Genomic DNA, 21,895 nt, shown 5'->3' on the forward strand with positions numbered 1-21,895 from the left:
AGTCATTGTGTTCTTCTCCTCCCTGTCACATTCTTCAGCACATTCTCCTTCTCCCACTTTCCATCATTCTCTGCCTCCCTCTATCACTCACATCTTCCCTCTATGTCTCTATATGTTTCACTCCCTGCTTCCCTCTATAGTGGTACCTCTTCACTGCATCCTCTGTCTCCCCTGCCTGTCTCCCCTGCCTTCACCTTGTATTGCAGAGCTCTCCTTCTACCCCTTCCTCAGCGAAGATCAATTGCTAGAGAAGTTTGCCTGCTGTTAATTAGTTATCTGGGCTCTTAGGGCAGAGTTCAGGGGGTGGGTGTGTTGTGTGGCACTAGCCGGGCAGGAGGAGGGTGTGTGTACATTACTATGGAAAAAGCAGTAGGGGCGTGCTGAAGCTGGATAGTGCAGGGTGTGTGCGTGCTTTAGCCTTGCAGAATAGACATCTGTAGTGTATTCAGATCCAGAAGTGTGTGGGTCAGGAGATCTTGTGCAATTGTTTAGAGGAATGGAGTGCCAGCCTTTCAGGACAGTGGACTAAGAACACAGGACTCTGGATATGCTAGGAGTCTGCATTGGAGAATGACAAACAGGAGTCACAGCATTGAAGCTTCATCAGACATACACGTATAGGGCTGTATGTGTAACAAGTGGCTTGTATGAGACAGGTGAGACATCTACAGTAGCACTTAGTGCTCTATGAAATGACAAAACACTAATTTATTTATTACGGCACCCCACCAGCAGGAGGCGCTGCAAAGGATGGACACTGATCTGCCTTTATCATTGGATGACTTCATCCCCCCTCACCTGCAGAAGAAACACAACCGGGGGGCTTCACAGACCCACAATGCAAACACGGTAAGACGGCATTGGACAAAAACCCCAATCCTCCTCCATCATGATTCATCCAATTCTTCTATGAAGGATTAGATACCTACCGAACCTATTAAATGGGGGAAATTGAATGCGTCATGTTCGTTCTGGAATGTGTTAAGTCAGGATTGTAATATGTCGCTGGATTTGGCCATAGATACAAAGCTTTAGTGCCAATCAGATTAACATTCCAGTATGTATTTATTATAGGAACGTTTGACCTTAGAATTTACAGCGCACGTATTTTACTATGATCTTTATGCCATAAGTAACAGAATCAGATCTGATCTATTTATACAAATCGGTGAGAAACTATGGTCACCAGACACACTAAAAATCGGTACGCTCGCTACCTAACAATCATATCCGTACAGAAAGCCATGCGCCAGCCTTAAGCCACTTCTGTGGTTGCCCATACCTGCTGGCCCTGATTACATGGGCAACAGGAGCTTGCACACCTAATACCACATTTGGTTCCTAATCCCATAGGACGCACCTGTGTTTTCTAGTTTAGTGATAGGTAACCGTTATTTAGGCTGTGTGGCGATGTTGTTTGGGCACTGTATGGCACTATTATTGGGCCAAATGGTAATAAGGCAGTATATGTTATGGTTATTTTTACGCTGGGCCCTATTTGATCTGAGAATGACCACAGTCCGCAAGAATATCTGAATAATGATCAATGAATAGGATCGAAAATTATTATCAATAGCGTCTGTGACTTCGTATCCCCTGAAATACCTCAAGTGATTGGACCGCAGGGTGTTTTGTGGGGTTCAAAACAATGCAGAACAAAAATCGTTCCCCGCCGTGTTATCTGGATTAAATCCGAGATCCATTTGATAATCCTTATTTTTTTTATCTGATGCTTCAAATAGATTCTGGGGGAAGTCAAAAACATTCTAACGCCAGTTTTCTGTTGTAGAAATGTCGCAAAATGCAAAAAAGTCACAAAAGTTGAGACCTTCGGGCCGTCTCCACCCACAGCCTGACATGTTAACTATAATTTACGATAGACGCTGGCGTAAATTGTAGCGGAAATCTACACCATAGAATTAATATAGTGTCACGCGAACAGCCGAAGATGCGACAAATTTATTAAGAGGCGCGTGCCTCTTACTTTGTCGCAACTTACTCTATCTTTTTTTTATTAAGACTGGCGCAGTCCTAATACATCTCCTCCCCCTCTGTCCATTAAAAGAAAGTTCCACAGATTTCATGTTGTCGTTGAATAACACCTGGACCCTTCATAGTGTTTTCCTACCTTCTATCACTTTTGCTATGCCATGATATTACTCTGCAGGACTGCTCTGATGAGGGCGATCTCTTCTACAAGGCCACATTGGTATTGACTGATAATGATGGCCGGGACAGTCCAAGCCCACATATAGAGAGGCGGTGGATTCGCTATGAAGGCATTGGACCAATAGATGAAGATGGGATGCCCTATGCCTCCAGATCCGTAAGTCTGCATGTTCACATAAGTCTGAAAACGTTCATAGTTTATATGCTCCAGTATAACGCAGTAGTCTTCAACCGATATCTCTCCAGCTGTTTGCAAAACTACAACTCTCAGCATACCCTGACACCTTGAGATATGTAATATATATCTAGGGTGGCCACATGGGACTTGTGTGTCTCTTGTATGTGACTCCCTATCCCCAATGACAAACCAGACCAGAATTTTTGTAGTAATCTATGGGCACTTCTATGTGATTATTTTCTGGTCGCTGTTGTGTGGTTGGCATGATTTTATGGTTAATTAGGGCAATTCTGTGTGAAGCTTATTACTATGCCTTCACTGCTATTTGACCTCAACTACTCGGTGGGCACTGCAGTTTGAAGTACCTGCAAAGTGGCACCACTGTGTCGGTACTATGTGGCCCTAGTGTGAAAATCACTAGAGTTCCCTGTGGGCGCTACAATTTGGAACAATTCAGGGTGACATCGAGGTCACTAGCCCAGAACACTCATGGCACACACTATTGCCTTGAGATTACAAGATAGGTTAGTTTTTCACTTGTGGTGAGGGCAATAAACATTGGGGCTAGGGTTAGAGCTTACATCTGAAAAAAAATACTGTTGTATGCTCCCGAATGGCATTGAGTAACCATAAATGTCATCGCACTGACCAAGAAATGGACAATGAGGTAATGGTAAAACATTTTCAAGCCCCCCCCCCCCCCTGACTGGTACTACTAGGTATAGTAGATATTTTTCTGGATGATGCACATGACTCCTTTATAACATTGACTATATAACCGTAATGACTGACCATCTGATATCAATGTGCCGATGACTAACGCTCAATTCAATGTCTATGGGATTGGCTGAATCAGCCAAGCACTGTACTCCGCCATCTCTGTTAGTTCCATAGATATCGATACTTTAATATCCCTTCTTTTTCCATGTAAAATGTGACTCTCGCTTTAATTAAATACATTTCTGGAGAATAAGGCTATGTTCACATGGAGTATTTTGCCGAGTTTTTTGACGCGGAAACCGCGTCGCAAAACTCGGCAAAAACGGCCCTAAAATGCCTCCCATTGATTTCAATGGGAGGCGTCGGCGTCTTTTTCTCGCGAGCAGTAAAACTGCCTCGCGGGAAAAAGAAGCGACATGCCCGATCTTCGGGCGTTTACGCCTCTGACCTCCCATTGACTTCAATGGGAGGCAGAGAAAGCGTATTTCGCGGTGTTTTATGCCTGGCCGCGGGCGAAAAGCGTCGCGAAAATCGGCATGCAGGGAGAGGAAAATCTGCCTCAAACTTCCAAACGGAATTTTGAGGCAGATATTCCTACTGCAAAATACTCCGTGTGAACATAGCCTTACACTTACACCTTTCTAGTCACCCTCACTATAATTGCATCTATTGTTATGTGTGTCCAAAATATCTCATACCACAACTGGTTCCTGTCCTAATTCTACCAAAAATAAATATTGAAAAAGCTTGAAATTCTAGGCTGAATCCAATATTGGTATACACGACCAATTATAGCGAATCAAAGAATCTGGCTAACGTTTATGCCGGTCAAAGCTGTCAATATCACACTATGAACTGGGCCTTGGGTATATTGAGTGTCTGTTTTCTTAACTCTCTTTGTTGTCTTCTAGAGTGTTGACAAACCCCGGGAATGGTACAAGAACATGTTCAAGGTTCTGCACCAGATGTCAGGTCAGTGGTAACCATGCTAGTATGATAGTGGTAGAATTTCCATCGGCCTCTAATGTTCTGCATAGATGCAAAACGTTTTCCCAATCAGAAAATTAAAATGAATATTGTCTCAATAATAACCGAACAATTGTTCAAAAACATTAGATCTTGTGAAAATCCAAAATGTTTCATAGATCTTCTTTGTGGACAGTCAATAGAGCCATGAACACTTCATCAATAAACCGGTCATTGTCCCAGGCCATGAAGATTCTAAGACTGAGGCATAGCTTAAAACTCCTGGGTCAAAAGACAAAATAGGTGATGACCCCCCCCCCCCCCCAATTACTATGTACCATTGATATTACTGGTGTCTTATGTTGTAGAGGAACTTTTGGGCTCCCTCAGGCACCAGGGCCTAGGTGTGACTGTTTCCTCTGCACCCCATTTAGTTACGCCACTGTACGAAGTCTGAAATTGGATGACCGTGTTGAATCTACATAACCTACTCTGTTTAGGACTACGGGGAGGGTAGTGTCACTAAATTCAGATTTTCCAATTATTTTTTTTGTACTCTCATATGGATCTTTATATAATTTGCACTATATGTAATTTATCATGTTTTGTTGGTGCCACGTATAGATGCACATATAATTTTCTGCCAACTATAGGACATTCTATTATAGTTCTCATTAGATATTTGTCAGTATATTCATCTTCTATTCACATTGAGGGCTTCTGCACAATGATGGGATTCGTTGCAAATGGAGGGGAGAAGGCTAAAAGGATAACATCCAATTTACTAATATATACAACTTAAACTACAGATGGATTGTGTGGATTATGGTATGATGGAAAGAAAGAAGGGAGAGAAAATGAATAACCAGTTGAAGGGTAACACAGCCTTGTCCTCATATGGGACCAATTGTTCAGAGACTCAAGGTGGAAATTATTATATTTTTGAATAGTGGAGTCAGAAAGGCCAAAGCCACTATTTTATTTCCCCTAAAATTTGAACCATTTTCCTGGACTTTGTCAGGCTCTGGATCCCATAGCAGCTGCTACGGCTGTAGGTACGTCCACGTCCATTGATTTAGCGCAATTAACTGTCAGGGACCAAAAGTTGTTTGCAAGCTTTAGTTAACAAAGGCTTCTTAAAACAGATGCATCTATATTTTGAGTACTCTATGAAGACTTCAATGGGCATTTTGTGATCGCAAAACGGATTGAAGTAGCAGATGCTGCTTATTTCACATGCAGACGTATTTTATCTGACCACAGGTTAACAATGCTCCACAATATGGACCCAAAAAATCTGGTTGTGACACAGTTAAAAAAACATGCTAATGTAAAATTTATCTAAAATAAAGAAAAGGCTATAATACATTATATAGTAAGAACAATTTCAGGAGAGATTCTCCTTTAACAACCCAAGGGCCTAAGTTTCCTCTAGGTTGCCCTCTAAACTTTTTTTCCAAAGGTGGCCATACATGAACAATAGTCGAACCTGCTGATTCTGGCGAGATCTTACTACTATCTAATGTGTATGGGGTCGTCTTATGACAGGTCTGGCAGCAGCTTATTCCCCTCTCCTTATTTATGGTGGAGTCTTCACTGTATGGCCAGCTTGGCCCCTTTTCCAACCATCCATTGTCTTTTGACGGCGGGCAGTGCAGGTCCCAAGTCTACAGCAACGTCTTTTGACGTTGCTGTAGAAAAGGCTGATGAGCGCTCCAGTAAGTGCTTATGCTCTAAGCAGCAGCTGTTACTAACCGTTTCTGTACTTCGAGCAGTCTCCTGAGTGTGGCTGGGATTGGAGGAATCTCAGATTCCGTCCTTTTAACCCTTTGATCGCCTCGGTCCATGAATGTGGCATGATCAAAGGTCTCGTCATTAAGGGGTTAAGAGCATATCTTGCAATTCATGAATCTCCTGTGCTTCACATATCCGCATCCATGGATGAAGCGGGTTACATACTTTTTTTTATCTTGAGAACATACATAGGCTGGAAATTATATTCGACTGCCGTTTTGGGGTAAGGAAGGAGTTTTGTTTTTATCCTGTAAAGCATTGGTTGAATTTGCTGGGGAATTTTTGTTTTGTCTTGACCTCGGAGAGGTTGGACTCTATTTTTTATTTTTTCATCCTATATGACCATATCAATGGAAAGCTGAACTTTTAGGGAACTGTTTTTTGTTCCTCCAGATTCTGAGGACAGTGATGGTGACAATAATTGGCCAAAACCAGAAGATCACCATAAAGAGGCTTTTGCTCTATCAAATAAATCCAAGTAAGTCACCTTTCCATGTCTCTGTTCATAGGTTTGTCTTTACTGTTTGCTAGGCATAAAAAAAATTAATTGTGATCTAAAATAAAAAAAACATGTAAAGCAAAACTTAAATTAGTAGTCCCTTAGCAATATCTTCTACCATGAAAAAAAGTCTGCACTACGTAAGGGGTTGTCTGGGGCTTTTAATTTTTAGCTTATCCTTAGCATAGGCCATCAGTATATGATCGTTGGGGGCTGTGGCACCTTATCTGCTTTGTTTAATCATACATTGGTGGTCTATCCTAAGGATTGGCCATCAATTGACTCCCGGACAACCCCTTTAAGTCCTGCATGGCTTTAAAGAGGCTCTGTCACCAGATTTTGCAACCCCTATCTGCTATTGCAGCAGATCGGCGCTGCAATGTAGATTACAGTAACGTTTTTATTTTTAAAAAACGAGCATTTTTGGCCAAGTTATGACCATTTTCGTATTTATGCAAATGAGGCTTGCAAAAGTCCAAGTGGGCGTGTTTAAAGTAAAAGTCCAAGTGGGCGTGTATTATGTGCGTACATCGGGGCGTGTTTACTACTTTTACTAGCTGGGCGTTCTGATGAGAAGTATCATCCACTTCTCTTCAGAACGCCCAGCTTCTGGCAGTGCAGATCTGTGACGTCACTCACAGGTCCTGCATCGTGTCGGCACCAGAGGCTACAGTTGATTCTGCAGCAGCATCAGCATTTGCAGGTAAGTAGCTACATCGACTTACCTGCAAACGCCGATGCTGCTGCAGAATCATCTGTAGCGTCTGGTGCCGATGTGTCCTCGCTCGTCTGACACGATGCAGGACCTGTGAGTGACGTCACAGATCTGCACTGCCAGAAGCTGGGCGTTCTGAAGAGAAGTGGATGATACTTCTCATCAGAACGCCCAGCTAGTAAAAGTAGTAAACACGCCCCGATGTACGCACATAATACACGCCCAGTTGTACTTTTACTTTTCAACACGCCCAGTTGTACTTTTGCAAGCCTCATTTGCATAAATACGAAAATGGTCATAACTTGGCCAAAAATGCTCGTTTTTTAAAAATAAAAACGTTACTGTAATCTACATTGCGGCGCCGATCTGCTGCAATAGCAGATAGGGGTTGCAAAATCTGGTGACAGAGCCTCTTTAATGTTTGCCTAGAAGTATCATCTAGCACCCTGTGCGGCCTTTTCCTTGTCCCTCATTGGGTGTTTTCATATGCAAATTTCCTTCTACCAAGTACCCTCCCCCCAGGGCCACCTGTCACTGCACACCCAAAAGTCCAGCCCCCAGTGCAGTATCACAGAGTGCATCGCTTCTCACAACTGAAGAGGGTGCCACTGGTGGCTGGGGCACCTAGAGCTTCCATCCCAGGTCCAAAACTTGGTACCCGAACCTTTGGAAGTGCAGCTGCATAGAAAATAGTTACACTACATAGTTTAAATATTAGGTAGTGCTATTTGTATACTGTAAGAGATTTTTTGGGGGGGTTAGTGTTATATGGTGCATTATAAGACGGGGTAAGTAAATGGAAGGTACTGCATAGGGACCAACCCACTAAAGGGCAGCCTTGCCACTTATAGGCATATGCCTTCTGTGCCTATAGGCAAATCCATGTTAATATGGGTATAGATATTGTTCAGAAATGTGAGCCAATCACAGATTGTATGCCTGGCCTCAACCGTGAGGAGTCTATCAACTACTAAATTAGGGTAGAAATTTATGAAGTCTCTTACTGTGTCAACAATTATTCCATTGGTCATTGGTGTTTTAAATATATTAAATACTTTTCCTTTCTGATCATAGGTTTTTGACAGATCAGAATAATGGTCAGTCCGAGCTGAAGAATCCTCCTAAAAGAAGTAGTCAAGAAAATTCCAATTTACATGTGGGAATGGGGGATGTAAAGTTTAACATTCGAGAATCGCCAAGCAAGTCACGCAGCACCCTAAAAATTGAAACCTCTACAGATTCCTCTAAATCACGTGCCACTACACTGCCGCGTTCTTCATCTCGGCAACCATCACAGACATCATCTCCACACTTCTCCTCTAAAGTGTCACAGTTTATCATTAATGCCAATACCATGCACTCCTCACCGAACCACGACACTAAACAGTCTCCCCAAGTGTTGACCAGTTCCAGCAACAAGCAACAAACATCCGAGCCTGGCACACGTCATTTTTATCCTGATCATTCGTCCCACAGTTCACCAAATAATAAGGAAACGTCCTCGCTTCAAAGTCTCAAACAAAAGTATATTAATTCTACATCCGCAAGTACCACTGCCGACGCACGCATCTCAAGTCCCACCTCCAGGGAGCCCAGGCGATCCACCTCCAAGGTCCTAGTAAGTAAAGATTGGAATTCTGGCAAAAACACTTGATTATGCCTTTGTAAAAGTATTTTTTCTAGACATACAAAGTTGGCATATACTCGTATGATTGTTACTTACCAACATTTGAATCCCAAATTGTGGGGTATTAAAGCCCCACCACTTTCCAACTGGGGACAATAATTTTTCAATACAAATTAGGGCCTATTTACACCTGTTTTGGAGGCTCTGTTAGGGGCCTCCGCACAGATCCGGGAGAAAATACTGTAAACAATAGCACAGCATGAGACGCTTTTGTTTCCAGTACAACCACGGACACCCTAGCAGAAACCCGACGGAATCTATTAAAGTCAATGGGTTCCGTCGGACACCGATGGCGTCCATTGTACAACAGAAACGGCGCTTCCGGTATATCCATTTTTCTGCTCCTCTAACAGCAGAACCACGGAAAGACTGACGCAGATGTGAACGAGGCCTTAGCATAAAACAAAAACCTTTTTCAGTCTGGTTCGCGGGTCTGTCCATCAAATGCTGTAGCTCGTTCAAAGGTGACAACCAATATGGCTGCACTTCCTGTTTCCACTTTTGTAAAAATGTAAGTGACTGAAAAATAATAATCGATACGGCCAGTTTTACATTTTCATTGGAAATCCTCTTTAAATAGAAGAGTTCTTGTGGGCTGAACTAATAGACCCAATAATAAAGGTAATCCTTTCAGTAGGATGAAGAGACCTAATAGGGTAGAAAATACCTTCTTATTCAAGGTGCCACAAGTTACTGGAAATGTTAAAGCAAATGTCATATTTAGCAACATATTACGTCAAGCCCCCCCCCCTCCTTTTTTTTTTTTTACCATAAAAATGGAAAAAGTTTCAATTGTGACGTATCTAATAGGTCAGATCTGTTGTACAGTTTTTCCTGCTAGTTAAAGGGATTGTTTGGTTCAGAAAACCAATTTTAAAATACTCCTATTAGGTAATTCCGGATCCTCCTCTATTAGCCAGAGTGGAGGGTGATTACAAATTGTCTCGTGCTCTGGAGGACTCAGCATGTCCATGTCTCAATGGGAATGATGTAATGCTTAATTTCTCCTCGGGTGGCGCTGCAGGGAAATTGAACACTTGCAGCTTGGTTTTCTCAGTTTTTATAGCTGATCGCTGGAGGTTCAGCAGCAGGACACTGTGTAATTAGTTCATTGTGATCAGGCGCCTTCTAACAAACCTGCACTGTAGATGTATCACTCCTTATACATACACTACCATATACATCTACTTCTCAATATCTTACAGGAGAAGCTGGAGACCGATTTGCGTCATTTCACAGAGGAACTGGACAAAGATCTGGAGGCGCAATCACAGCGGTCTGAAGCGACACTAGAGCACTGTGAGGTAAGAAACGTCATACCCGCCATAGCTATAAGCCTCTACTGCCAAATGCACAAGGTGGAACCCTACTAAGTGGCGACATAGACGCTGGGATGTTCGGCTGTTGCAAGTAATACATAATCCAACGTTTTTACTGATCATCTGTGGCAGCAAAATGACTGATTCCAGCCAATGAAAATCTAGTTTAGTAGGCAAGTTAAAAATGTGTTCTCTATAGATGGTCATTATTGTGAACTTTAGCATGTAAACTACCATATTAAATTGTATTTTTCTATGGGCATTACAACTGGACAAACTCCGCTCGTCTACATCTGTATATGCAAAACTTATATACATATAAAACTAGTGCAAGAAACAAGCGTGGCGGTTTCTTATAGCAAAATATACAATTCAAGCTATCATATCTCCCGACTTTCAAGTATCGTAAAGAGGGACAACCAATGTGGCCCTGTTAAGCCACGCCTCTTACCCCACCCAATCCCCGCCTATACACACCCAGTTCAGCCCACACAGTATCATGCTCCCATAGTGCCTCACTACAGTATAATGCCGCCATGGAAACACACACACAGTGTAATGCCAAATAACTGCCCCCACACAATATAATGCCCTCATAGCTGCCCGCATACAGTATAATGCCCCATAGATGCCCAATACGGTTTAATGCGCATACAAATTGTCCCATAGAGTATAATGCCCCATATCTGACCCCATACAGTATAATTCCCACACAGATGCCCCCATACAGTATATTCCCCCTACAACTGCCCCATACAGTATATTACCCACACATGCCCCCATACAGTTTATTGCCCACACAAATTCCCCCATACATTATAATGCCCCATAGCTACCCCCACACATTATAATGCCCCATAGCTGCCCCATACATTATAATGCCCCATAGCTGCCCCATACATTATAATGCCACCTTTGCTGCCCCCATACAGTATAATGCTGCCTTTTCTGCCCCCATACAGTATAATGCCGCCTTTGCTGCCCCCATACAGTATAATGCAGTCTTACCTGCCACTATACAGTATAATGCCCCATAGTGTCTAATAAAATAAGTACTTACCGTGCCCCGTTCCCATGATGAGTGGAGGAGATCCCTCTGCTCCACCGCGCTGTACTATGAGTGTCTCCACTGGCGTAGCTATAGGGGTCGCAGCGGTCGCAATTGCGACCGGGCCCCGAAGCCAGGGGGGCCCACAGCCCCCCGCACCACATCAATGAAAAGTTACTATAGTAACTCAGGCCGCGGGCCCCTGTTACTATAGTAACAGACTGTACTTACCTTCCTGGTTCCGGATCGCAGCGGAGGTCCTGACGTCAAGCACTGTGCGCCGCGCACAACATCGAGAATACAGAACTTCCGCCGCGGCTGAAGAGGAAGGTAAGATTAGTAGCCCTGACTGGCGGGGTCCGACTCCCGGGACCCGCCAATCAGCTGTTTTGAAGGGGCCGCAGCACTCGTACGAGAGCTGCTTCCCCTTCATTCCGGTCACACTCTGAATCGGTGTCGGCAATTCACAGTGTGAGCGAGTAGTGAAATGAAGGGGAAGCAGCTCTCGTATGAGTGCTGCGGCCCCTTCAAAACAGCTGATTGGCGGGTCCCGGGAGACGGACCCCGACACATCAGCTATTGATGACCTATCCTGAGGCCCAATAAGAACTTTTGCATCAGGGCCCATGAGCCTTTAGCTACGCCCCTGAGTGGCTCTGTGCAGACAGGTACGATGATGTCACCGCCTCACGTCTGTCTGTACTGAGCGGCTCACTGCCGCTTCACACAGTGAATGCTAAAACAGGGAGCTGACCGTTCCTTGCTTCAGCATTGGATTCAACTGCCCCTGGATCTATATAGCTGGCGCCCTGTACATTAGCTGCAGTATGTAACTAGCTTTTCTTAGCCTCCATTCCTGTACATTGTATTTTGGATCTTTGCTCTCGAGACATCTGCATTACTCTCCATTAATGTAGGTGCCAAATCCATAATCTCTGTTTGCACTGGAATGGGGGATGGGCTGTACTCCTCTCGCAGTCTGTGTATTTTGACATAAAAACACATGAGAATGGATAAAATGACGGGTTTTTTAACTGACTCACTGACTTTTTGTTTTTTTTGGTTCTGGAGCAAAACCTTTGCCCAGTTCCCATTGTATGAAGTCCTGAGTTTATAGATATGACTAAATATTAACCCTGTGGCCAGTTACATGTCATGTGGCAGTCAGGGGCGTAACTAGGAAAGACTGGGCCCCATAGCAAACTTTTGACTGGGGCCCCCCCTCTGCTGGGTATCACACAACCCCCCCCCCCCCTTGTAGATAGTGCCTCCCTATAGATTCCACCACACAGCGCCCCCCTATAGATAGCACCATACACAGCCCCTGCAGATAACGCCATACAGCCCCCCTGTAGATAACGCCATACAGACTCCCTCTGTAGATAACGCCATACAGCCCCCCTGTAGATAACGCCATACAGCCCCCCTGTAGATAACGCCATACAGCCCCCCCTGTAGATAACGCTATATAGCCCCCCCCCCAAAAAAAAACGTCCTATAGTTTGTCCTACAAAAGACATGCATCCCCTATCCACAGGATAGGGGATACATGTGTGATCACTGGCAGCGATAAGGAGAACGGGGGACCGAAAGTCCCCCCTAAGTTCTCCATGACTAACCTCGGACTTCCGGCGTCTGCGCAGTTCAATAAAAATGAAAGGAGCGCTGGTCACGCATGCGCACAAGCGCGACCGGCGCTCCATTCATTTCTACGGAGCTGCCGACACAGACCCCGGAAGTCCGAGGTTTGTCATGGAGAACTTAGGGGGGACTTTCGGTCCCCCGTTCTCCTCATCGCTGCCAGCGATCACACATGTATCCCCTATCCTGTGGATAGGGGATACATGTCTTATGTAGGAACAACCCCTTCAGTGGCGTCGCGCTGTAGCAGCCATAGCGGCTGCTAGCGGAGCCTGCGGCCATGGGAGGGGGCCGTGCCGGCGGGTGGCACGGGCCCCCTCATGCTGCAGGCCCTGTAGAAGTCGCTACGGCTGCTATAGCGGTAGTTACGCCACTGCGTATAAGTTTGTACGGCGTAAAACTACAGCTCCCAGCATGGCCGGAACAATGGTAAGGATATGCTGGGAGATGCGGTTTCACAAAAAAAATCCTATCACCATCATCTCGCTGCAGATCATACAGTGACTACAATACTGATTAGAGGCAGAATAAACATTTACATTAAGTGACTCACCGGTGACGTCTCAGATTCTAGTTCTTTTCTTCTCCCTCCGGTTCAGACATCTATGATGGATTTCTCCCGGCCATGACCCATTTCTGCAGTTTTCCGTTTAGATGTCTTCAGCTTCTCACTTTTAAAACATTTCTGCACCTATAAAACGAAGTTAAAATTCTCAACACATCTAAATATAACTGTCACAAACACACAACATGTCCCCTGTAGATAGTGACCTACATAGAAGCCCCTGTAGATAGTGCCCACATATGGACTCCAGAGCTGCAAGGCAATAGTGCTAACCACTGAGCCACCGGGCTGCCCTACATATAGCTTCCCCTATAGTTAGTGCTCCACGTATAGCCCACCTCTGTATATAGTGTCTCACATATAGCTCCCCCTGTATATAGTGTCCCACATATAGCCCACCCCTGTAGACTGTGCACTACATATAGCCACCCTGTTGCTAGTGCCCCACAGGTAACCCACCCCTGTATATAGTGTCCCACATATAGACCCCCCTGTATATAGTGGCCCACATATAGACCCCCCTGTATATAGTGGCCCACATATGGACCCCCCCTGTATATAGTGGCCCACATATAGAGCCCCCTGTATATAATGGCCCACATATAGAGCCCCCTGTATATAGTGGCCCACACCCCCACATATAGACCCCCCTGTATATAATGGCCCACATATAGAGCCCCCTGTATATAATGGCCCACACCCCCACATATAGACCCCCCCTGTAGCTACTGCCCCACATATAGACCCCCTATATATAATAGCCCACATAAAGATGACCCCCCCCCCCCCATAGATAATGCCATTCACATTTTTATGAGGGGAAAAAAAACAAAAACTTGACATACTCACATTCTCCGGTTCCCACGCTGTTCACTGGCGATGCAGACATGCTCTCTTCTGAGCATGTCTGCAGGAGTTGAACGAGCGTCCTCCAATGACGCTGATTGGCGGGGCAGAATGACTTGCCCCGCCAATCAGCACCTTCCAAGCATGGAAGCGGCGCGATGATGTCATCGCGCCGCTAGCCAATCAGTGTCATTGTAAGGCACTGGATGGTCAGGCACGGAACATGCCCGGCCATTCATGTATTTGGCTGCCGCTAGCACTGGGGCCCCCTCCGGTGCTAGCGACACCTACAGGCATGAGATGGCCTGTGTAAGGCTCGGCGTCGCGGGCCCCACAGTAGCGACGCTACCGCTGTAGTAGCCATAACGGCTGCTAGCGGCGCCACCGGGCCCCCTCAAGCCCCGGGCCCCGTAGCAGCCGCTACTGCTGCTACCGCGGTAGTTACGCCACTGGTGGCAGTAATGTTCTGGCATTATAGGGGAGAAAGTATTACATTTATAGGAAAGAATGTGTGTGTGTGTGTGTGTGTGTGTATATGTGTGTGTATATATATATATATATATATATATATCTACATATCCTCTACGATTCACATTGTATTGGTTTTATCACTTTCTTTAATTCAGCCTATCATCTCTGAGCTTCAGGTGTCATCACATCAAAGAAGAATTTAGTAAAGTTCTGTCTTTAAGGGGATTTATGGGGATAATGTGCCTGACACTTCTGGGGGCACTGTATCTGTCAATCTTATATGGGCATTGCGGAGGCACTCAAAAAGGGTCAAGTGAAAAATCATGTGTGTATTAATGTAGGGGAGTAGTTTTGGACCTCAGAATTTTTGGCGGATGTCTTTCTCTTTCTATAAAGTGTGTGTATCCCCCTTCTGCCTACAAAGAAGCTCTGATGCATCTAGGCATGGACTCCACAAGATCTCTGAAGGTTCCTGTGATGGGACATTAGCAGCAAATACTTTAAGTCCTGTAAGTTGTGATGTGCGGCCTCCATGGATTGGATCAGACTTGATTGGAGATCTGGAGAATTCATAGTCAACACCTTGAGCTCTTTGTCATGTTCCTCAGACCATTCCTGAACAATGTTTGCAGTGTGGCAGGAGCATTATCCTGCTGAGAGAGGCCATTATTAGGGAATACAGTTGCCATGAAGGGGTGTACTTGGTCTGTAGCAATGTTTAGGTAGGTGGTACGTGTCCCATCCACATGAATGCCAGGACCAAGGTTTCTCAGCATAACCTTGCCCAAGGCATCACATTGCCTTTGCCAGCTTGTCTTCTTCTCATAGGGAATCTGGTGCCAACTCTTCCCCAGGTAAACAATGCACATGCACCCAGCCGTCCACATGATGTAAAATAAAACCATATTCATCAGACCAGGTCACGTTTTTCCATTGCTCCACGTTCTAGTACTGATGCTCATTGTAGGCGCTTTTGGCGCTGGACAGGGGTCAGCATGGGCACGCGGTCTGCAGCTATGTGTCCCATATGCTGCAAGGTGCGATGCTCTGCGTGTTCTGACACATTTCTTTCATAGCCTGCATGATCTTTATACAGTAATTTGTGCTGCAGCAGCTCTTCTTTGAGGTTGGACCAAACGGACTTGCCTTCATTCCCCACACGCATCAATGGGCCTCTGCCACCCATGACCTTGTCACTGGTTCACCAGTTCTCCTTACTTGGACACTTTTGGTAGGTACTAACCACTGTATACCGGGAACACCCCACAAAGATCTGCTGTTTCGGAGATGATCTGACCCAGTCGTCTATTCATCACAATTTGGTCCTTGTCACAGTCCCTCAGATTCTTACTCTTGTCCATTTTTCGTGCTTCCAACACGTCAACTTCAAGAACTGACTGTTCACTTGCTGCCTAAATTATCCCACTCCTAGACAGGCGCCATTGTAACCGGATAATCAATGTTATTCACTTCACTTATACACTTTAAAATAAATAAATATATATATACATATATATATATATATATATATATATATATACTCTACGTAGCTCTGGATTGCTGTGCAGAACTTTGGGCCTAATAACTGTTTCCTGACATTTGCCCGCAGTGGACTTTGACATCATACTTCCATAGCTGCCGGCATTTAACAGATAAATTGCGCTCCAGGGACATTTTTGTGATATACAGGCTGATATGACTCTGCTACGTGTAATGCTTTTCACATATAGACTATATATTCCTCATCATTTAGAACTTTGACGGTATAGAAATAAACCCATTTCCAACCCATATCCTTTGCTTAGGAGTGGACACTGGTAACAGAAGGTCTATGACTAAGAACAATAAATAGGGCCCTTAATTTCCAACTGCTAATCGATAACAGCGGGTTGCTAGCCACAGATTACCACCTCATGGTATGACGTAGTTCGCACGGCCAAAGATCTTTGTGTGATCGCTGTTTTGCGCTGCCTGCATCTCAATAAAAAAGTGAACGTGGCCGTGTTGTGATCCACAGGTTGCCACAATCTCTCTAACTTATCTTGCGACTGTCATGTCGCAGTGACGGGAACCTGCCAAAGTTGCCGTGTAGCCCTAGCCTCAGACTGTCAGGAGCACTATTAGTAGTGGTTCCTATGCCTGTAGGGCCCCTGTGCAGCTGCACAGTTACACATATAGTATGTCCACCACTTCCTTTTACCCATTTGAATCTCATTCTTATCCACATTCTACCCAACTTTACCTTCTATGTCTCTTTTTGGTTTTCCTTTCTAGTCTTCCAAGAGCCATAACCTTTTTTTATTTTTCCATTGACCTGGTTGTATGAGACAAGTTGTAGTCCTTAACGGCACCATAAAATGTAGTGGAAAACTTTGAAAAAATATTTTGTTGGGTGGAATGGAACTTCCCCCATTGTTTTATTTTGACGGTGTTCACCCAGCAGTACGAATGACATGTTAACTTTATTCTGCCAGTCTATACAATTATGGCAATATCAAATTTATTATGTTTTACTGCTTTTACAGAATAAAAAATTTTTTTGTAAAAAAAAAAAACAAAAAAAAACGTGTCACCATATTCTGAGACAAATTAATTTTTTTTGCTGCCGATGGAGCTGTGTGAAGGCTTGCGTTTTTTGGGTTTTTTTTTTCCAGGCGAGCTGTAGTTTTTATGGGTACTATTTAGGAGTACATAGGACTTCTTCCTTTTTTTTTTAATTGCCTTTTTTTATTAAATTTTTTTTTTGTGGGCGACTAGGTGATCGAAAAGATTTCAGACGTTTTTCTATTTACATTTTTTGAGGCATTCATCATGTGGGCTAAATAATGCCATATATTAATAATATGAACTTTTACAGACGTGACGATACCTGTTATGGTTACATTGCTTTTCGGGAAAAATAGGTTTTGTTTCTTTTAAATTTTTTGGTATATAAAAAAACTTTAAATGTTTTTCCTTTTTTTTTTTTTTTTTTTATTGGTTGACCTAGGGGACTTGAATTAGCTTTTGTTGAATTGCTTGCACAATAAAATGCAATACTTATGTATTGCAGTATATTTTGTTTTTTCTTTTTACAAGCTCCTATTAAGCCCTTCCTCTGGCAGGGCTTAATAGTAGCACAAAGATGGCAAACTTGGGGGCCTTCATTAGGCCTCAGGGGCTGCCATGACAACCATCGCCCCACCCAGCGATTGCGTCCCAGGAGGCGATGGGCTGTCGGAGGGGGCCACCCCTTCTTTCTACCGACTATACAGTCACTATTGACCGTGGCATCTTAAGTGGTTCAACAGCTGAGATCGGAGTTCTCTCTGATCCTGGCGGTTAGAGCCAGCTGTAACCTAGTTGCCAACATTTTTAAATTTTTTTTTTCCCAGGGTAATGGTGACGGATTGCTGGGTGTGTCTTATGGGGTGTGGCTTATGTGGTGGGTGTTGCTAATGGGCGTGGCTTTCTTCCCAGAATTTCTGCATAGAAATAAACAAACCAAAATTTCTACTATGGGTATAATATAATTTATTTCTTTTATTTGTGTATGTCAAAAGTGTGAAAATTTCAGCAAAAAAGTTAATAGCACTGCAAATCATAAAATAGTAATGGTTTATTAACCTGTAGTGGTATGGCGGAATATTGCAGAAGTGGTATAATTACATATAAATTCTCACGTTTAGTTTCTTCCTTGTTCTTCATTGTGCACCTGTGTCTTTTACAGCCCGGAATTTGTAAATCTCTCATTTATAACTGTGATTGCTCAGATCTCACTCCGTCTAATCTGTCTCTTTGCAGGAAGTTATATTGCGGAGATATTCATACCGAACAGGTGAGACGGGTATTGGTAAAGACTGTGGTATTTGTGGGTAAACCAATATTCATCTTTTCACTTGAATTCAATACAAGTTTTACAGAATGAATGTGCTATAGTGTAACAGGAATCCAACGTCTGCACTGTGACGGCAAATCCGGAGTGGAATCACTCCGGTGCAAATGGTTTCCGTTTGTCAGAGTTATGCAGGGGATCCGTCGTTTTGAGGAAAGACTACAGTGTTGATTCGGTCAAAACGACGGAATACTTGCGCAACTGTGACAAACTGAAACCATTTGCACCAAATCCGTCACCATTAAAATCAATGGTGATGCAAACGGAAACCTATGGTTTCCACTTGTTTCAGTCAGGTTTCCGTTCAGACGGAACGTCAGAACGGAACCCTGACGCAGATGTCAACGAAGCCTAATTATAGTGTTAAGGGGAAATTCATATCCACCAGAATTATAGTGACTAGGGATCCATGGCATTGGACTGATTTTGGACTGTTTTTAAAGGGGGTTTCCCACATGTGTTGGTAGCTAAGACCGAGACTGCAACATTTTCCACCTCTACCCTCGGTTTTCTCTTGTTCTACATGTACTATGTCACATTTTTGCATAGGGTGGTTTATGAATTAGTGATGGTATTCCTGTAAAATCCATGGTGGTGTAGCGCTTAATACCTAGTATCTGTGTAAAACTGTATATAGTTTGAAAATGATTATTATATTGTGGTTGTTATTTCATGGTTTAGCATAGGGAAGGGCTTCTGGGTGGTGCTCTAGGGCAAGAAAGGCTACCTAGAATTGAGTTTTATCTAATCTTTGCTGCTTCCCTTCACACAGCCAGAGTTGCATGATAAAATTCTGAATACCTGCATCATCCACTAGATGGAGCTCACTGCACATGGATTTATACAGCTCATATTAAATAGACACTTCACTTTGAACAAACTTTAAAAAAATCAATAGTACAATCGAATATAGCAAACTTTGTACTCCATCTTATTAAAGAAAAATGCTTCTTCCTCCACTTATGCGGCCCCTTTCCTCCCCCTCCTAACTATTCAATCATTCTGAATTTACTGCTTTTTTCGTCTACTCAAGATAAGATGGACCATAAGCTCACTGAGGGATCACGTAACAGCTGCCCATAGTCTATGGAAAGGGGAGGAGGGAGCAGGAAGCAGAGAGACATACTATAAGCTGCAGCAGCATCCCTGTAAGAGTTGTATCTCCCTCCAGTGCTGGATTCTCAGCTACACTGCTTATTACTGCTGTATAATCTTCTCCATGCTGATGCAGCTTCTATTTATATGTAAAAGATAGAGATAGGAGAGCAGGGTTCTTCTCTTCTATGTGTATAGAAGACATGATAGCAGTTAGAAGGTAAGAAGAAAAATGCAGTCTAATTATGGTCATCGGTGCCAGGCTGAAGAGAATCGGGAACGGAGTCCTGATTCTCTTCAGCCTGATGCGGATGCCCGTAATTAGACTGCATTTTTCTTCTTACCTTCTGACTCATACCTTGTCCCAGGTACTAAGGATTTAGTACCAAGGGACTGCAGTGGGTGGCAGCCGGCGATCTACACTTCGAGACTATTGTGAGGTGGTGGAGGAGCGCCGCCATTCCCTCACCTTTTTTGCTGTACTAACTAACTCATGATAGTAGTTAGGCTCCGCTCACTAGTTTAGGGAAAACTGAGAATTAAAGATAGGAAAACGGCTAAATAATGCAAAATACGAGTCACTAAATTGCCAGAAATAGTGTTATTTGTAATGTGCACACATTGACTGCTTATTCTGGAAAATATCCTGAAAAGTCACCTGAAATAATAGATACAATTAAAACGCTATAATTGCTAGGCAGGGAGCGCCCCCTAGTGACCGAATCTCTTCCCACTTGTAAAGGGATTGATTTGGTATTGGATGTACAGTATATTAGAGAATTGCTTCTAATGCAATTCCCAAGTATGTGAGTTTGAATGCTTTATTTACTTAAAGTAGCAATTCCAGATAACATTTGCACATGACTATAGTAGTACTTAAAAATGTATAAGGATAAATGCTGGGAAAATGCAATCTCCTGTAATAAGAATGAGGTGTGAAATTCCACTTAGATACATTTCTCATGGATTAGCCATCAACACAGAAGATGATGGGATTTAATCAGGATTAATCTATAAAATGCAGCTGTCAGCAAGATTACTCATCCCTATGACATGTGCTGCTGTCAGTTCACACTAGGACTATAACATGATTTAAAGATTGCGTGTCAACAGAGACCTACATCTCCGAAAGAGCTGAAAATAGGAAGTGGGTGAAAAAATGGGCGAGAATGTCACTGTTTCATTGGTGGGGTTCTGATTACTGGGAACATTGCCGATCCCTAGAAGAAAGGGGCTGAAACACAATATTAAGCACAGCAGTCCTATTGGTGCGGTGTAGGAACTGCAAGACTGCCCAATTGATTTCAATGCCACAGTTCCTGGCCTGGAGCGGTGCTAAGTAAAAGGAAAGCCGAAGGGAACTGTAGGTTTCCCAGTGGTTGGAACCCCACCCATGGCGATGCCCTCAACGTCTATAATTGGAATACCCTTTTAATATTAATCTGCATACATAAAATATAGTTTGAATGCTGTCTTTAACTATTTTATAGTATTCTCACATTGTGTCCAGCAGGTGGCAGCCCTGAGCCAAAAGTAAACAAATCCAGAAGACCGCTCATAGAGGAGCAGCAGGTGAGTGATACAGGTATGAATGATGTGTTTAGAAATTTAGGGTGTATTCACACATGCAGCTTTTTTTGCCATGATCACAAACGTGATAAGAAAACAATGCTGCCGATACGTAAAACCATGACAATCGCATTAAAATGGCACAAATTGGAAATTGACTCAAATGTGCAAATAACATGAACCATTTGTAAAGTGCCACGATGATTTGTGTACTAGGGACTTTTGTGATTTATTATATTTATCTATGGCCTCTCTCACTTATAATCTTATTTGCAGGATCTCTCACCAATTTCAAAAGCTGTGGTAAAGTTTGACTTTATGGCTGAGTCAGAAAAGTGAGTGAGTACTGATTTCATTACTTTTCGTTCATTTGTGTTCATTTTTTTACAAAAATATTTGTATGTGAATTATATAAAGTATATACACTGATCAGCCATAACATTATGAAACCACCTCATGCCGTCAAAACAGCTCTGAACGGTCAACGCATGGACTTCACAAGGCGTTCGCAGCAGATCCTTTAAAGGGAACCTGTCAGCAGTATTGAGGCCTTAAAACTGCTGAAAGGTTGATATAGAGGAGGGGAAGGGCATTTTAAACTTACTTTTTGCATGACTGAGAAACCAACGTTTAATTCCTCGGAGTGACGGATCTAGCGGTCTCCTGATTGGCTGCTAGAGTAGAGAGGAGGGACTTGCAAATCAAGTCCCACCTAAGTGGCACTTGCGATCAGTGTGCC

The 21,895-nt window shown here is 43.5% G+C and overlaps 1 protein-coding gene across 3 annotated transcripts in view; it reads left to right on the forward strand.

The window, feature by feature from the left end:
- Positions 1–285: 285 nt before the first annotated feature.
- SORBS3 (sorbin and SH3 domain containing 3) overlaps positions 286–21,895 on the forward strand; it is a 37,480-nt gene continuing 15,870 nt past the window's right edge. For 2 of the 3 annotated variants that reach the window (XM_075855416.1, XM_075855418.1), the window contains exons 1-10: positions 286–656; positions 733–849; positions 2,168–2,326; positions 3,979–4,039; positions 6,221–6,305; positions 8,116–8,659; positions 9,934–10,032; positions 18,402–18,435; positions 21,098–21,159; positions 21,433–21,491. In XM_075855416.1, the coding sequence (XP_075711531.1) occupies positions 648–656; positions 733–849; positions 2,168–2,326; positions 3,979–4,039; positions 6,221–6,305; positions 8,116–8,659; positions 9,934–10,032; positions 18,402–18,435; positions 21,098–21,159; positions 21,433–21,491 (1,229 nt within the window). In that variant the 5' untranslated portion in view covers positions 286–647. The remainder of the gene's footprint in view (positions 657–732; positions 850–2,167; positions 2,327–3,978; positions 4,040–6,220; positions 6,306–8,115; positions 8,660–9,933; positions 10,033–18,401; positions 18,436–21,097; positions 21,160–21,432; positions 21,492–21,895) is intronic. The other variant, XM_075855417.1, reaches the window with a different exon arrangement.

This window comes from Rhinoderma darwinii, chromosome 3 (genome assembly GCF_050947455.1).
Source record: "Rhinoderma darwinii isolate aRhiDar2 chromosome 3, aRhiDar2.hap1, whole genome shotgun sequence".
Lineage (NCBI taxonomy): Eukaryota > Metazoa > Chordata > Amphibia > Anura > Rhinodermatidae > Rhinoderma > Rhinoderma darwinii.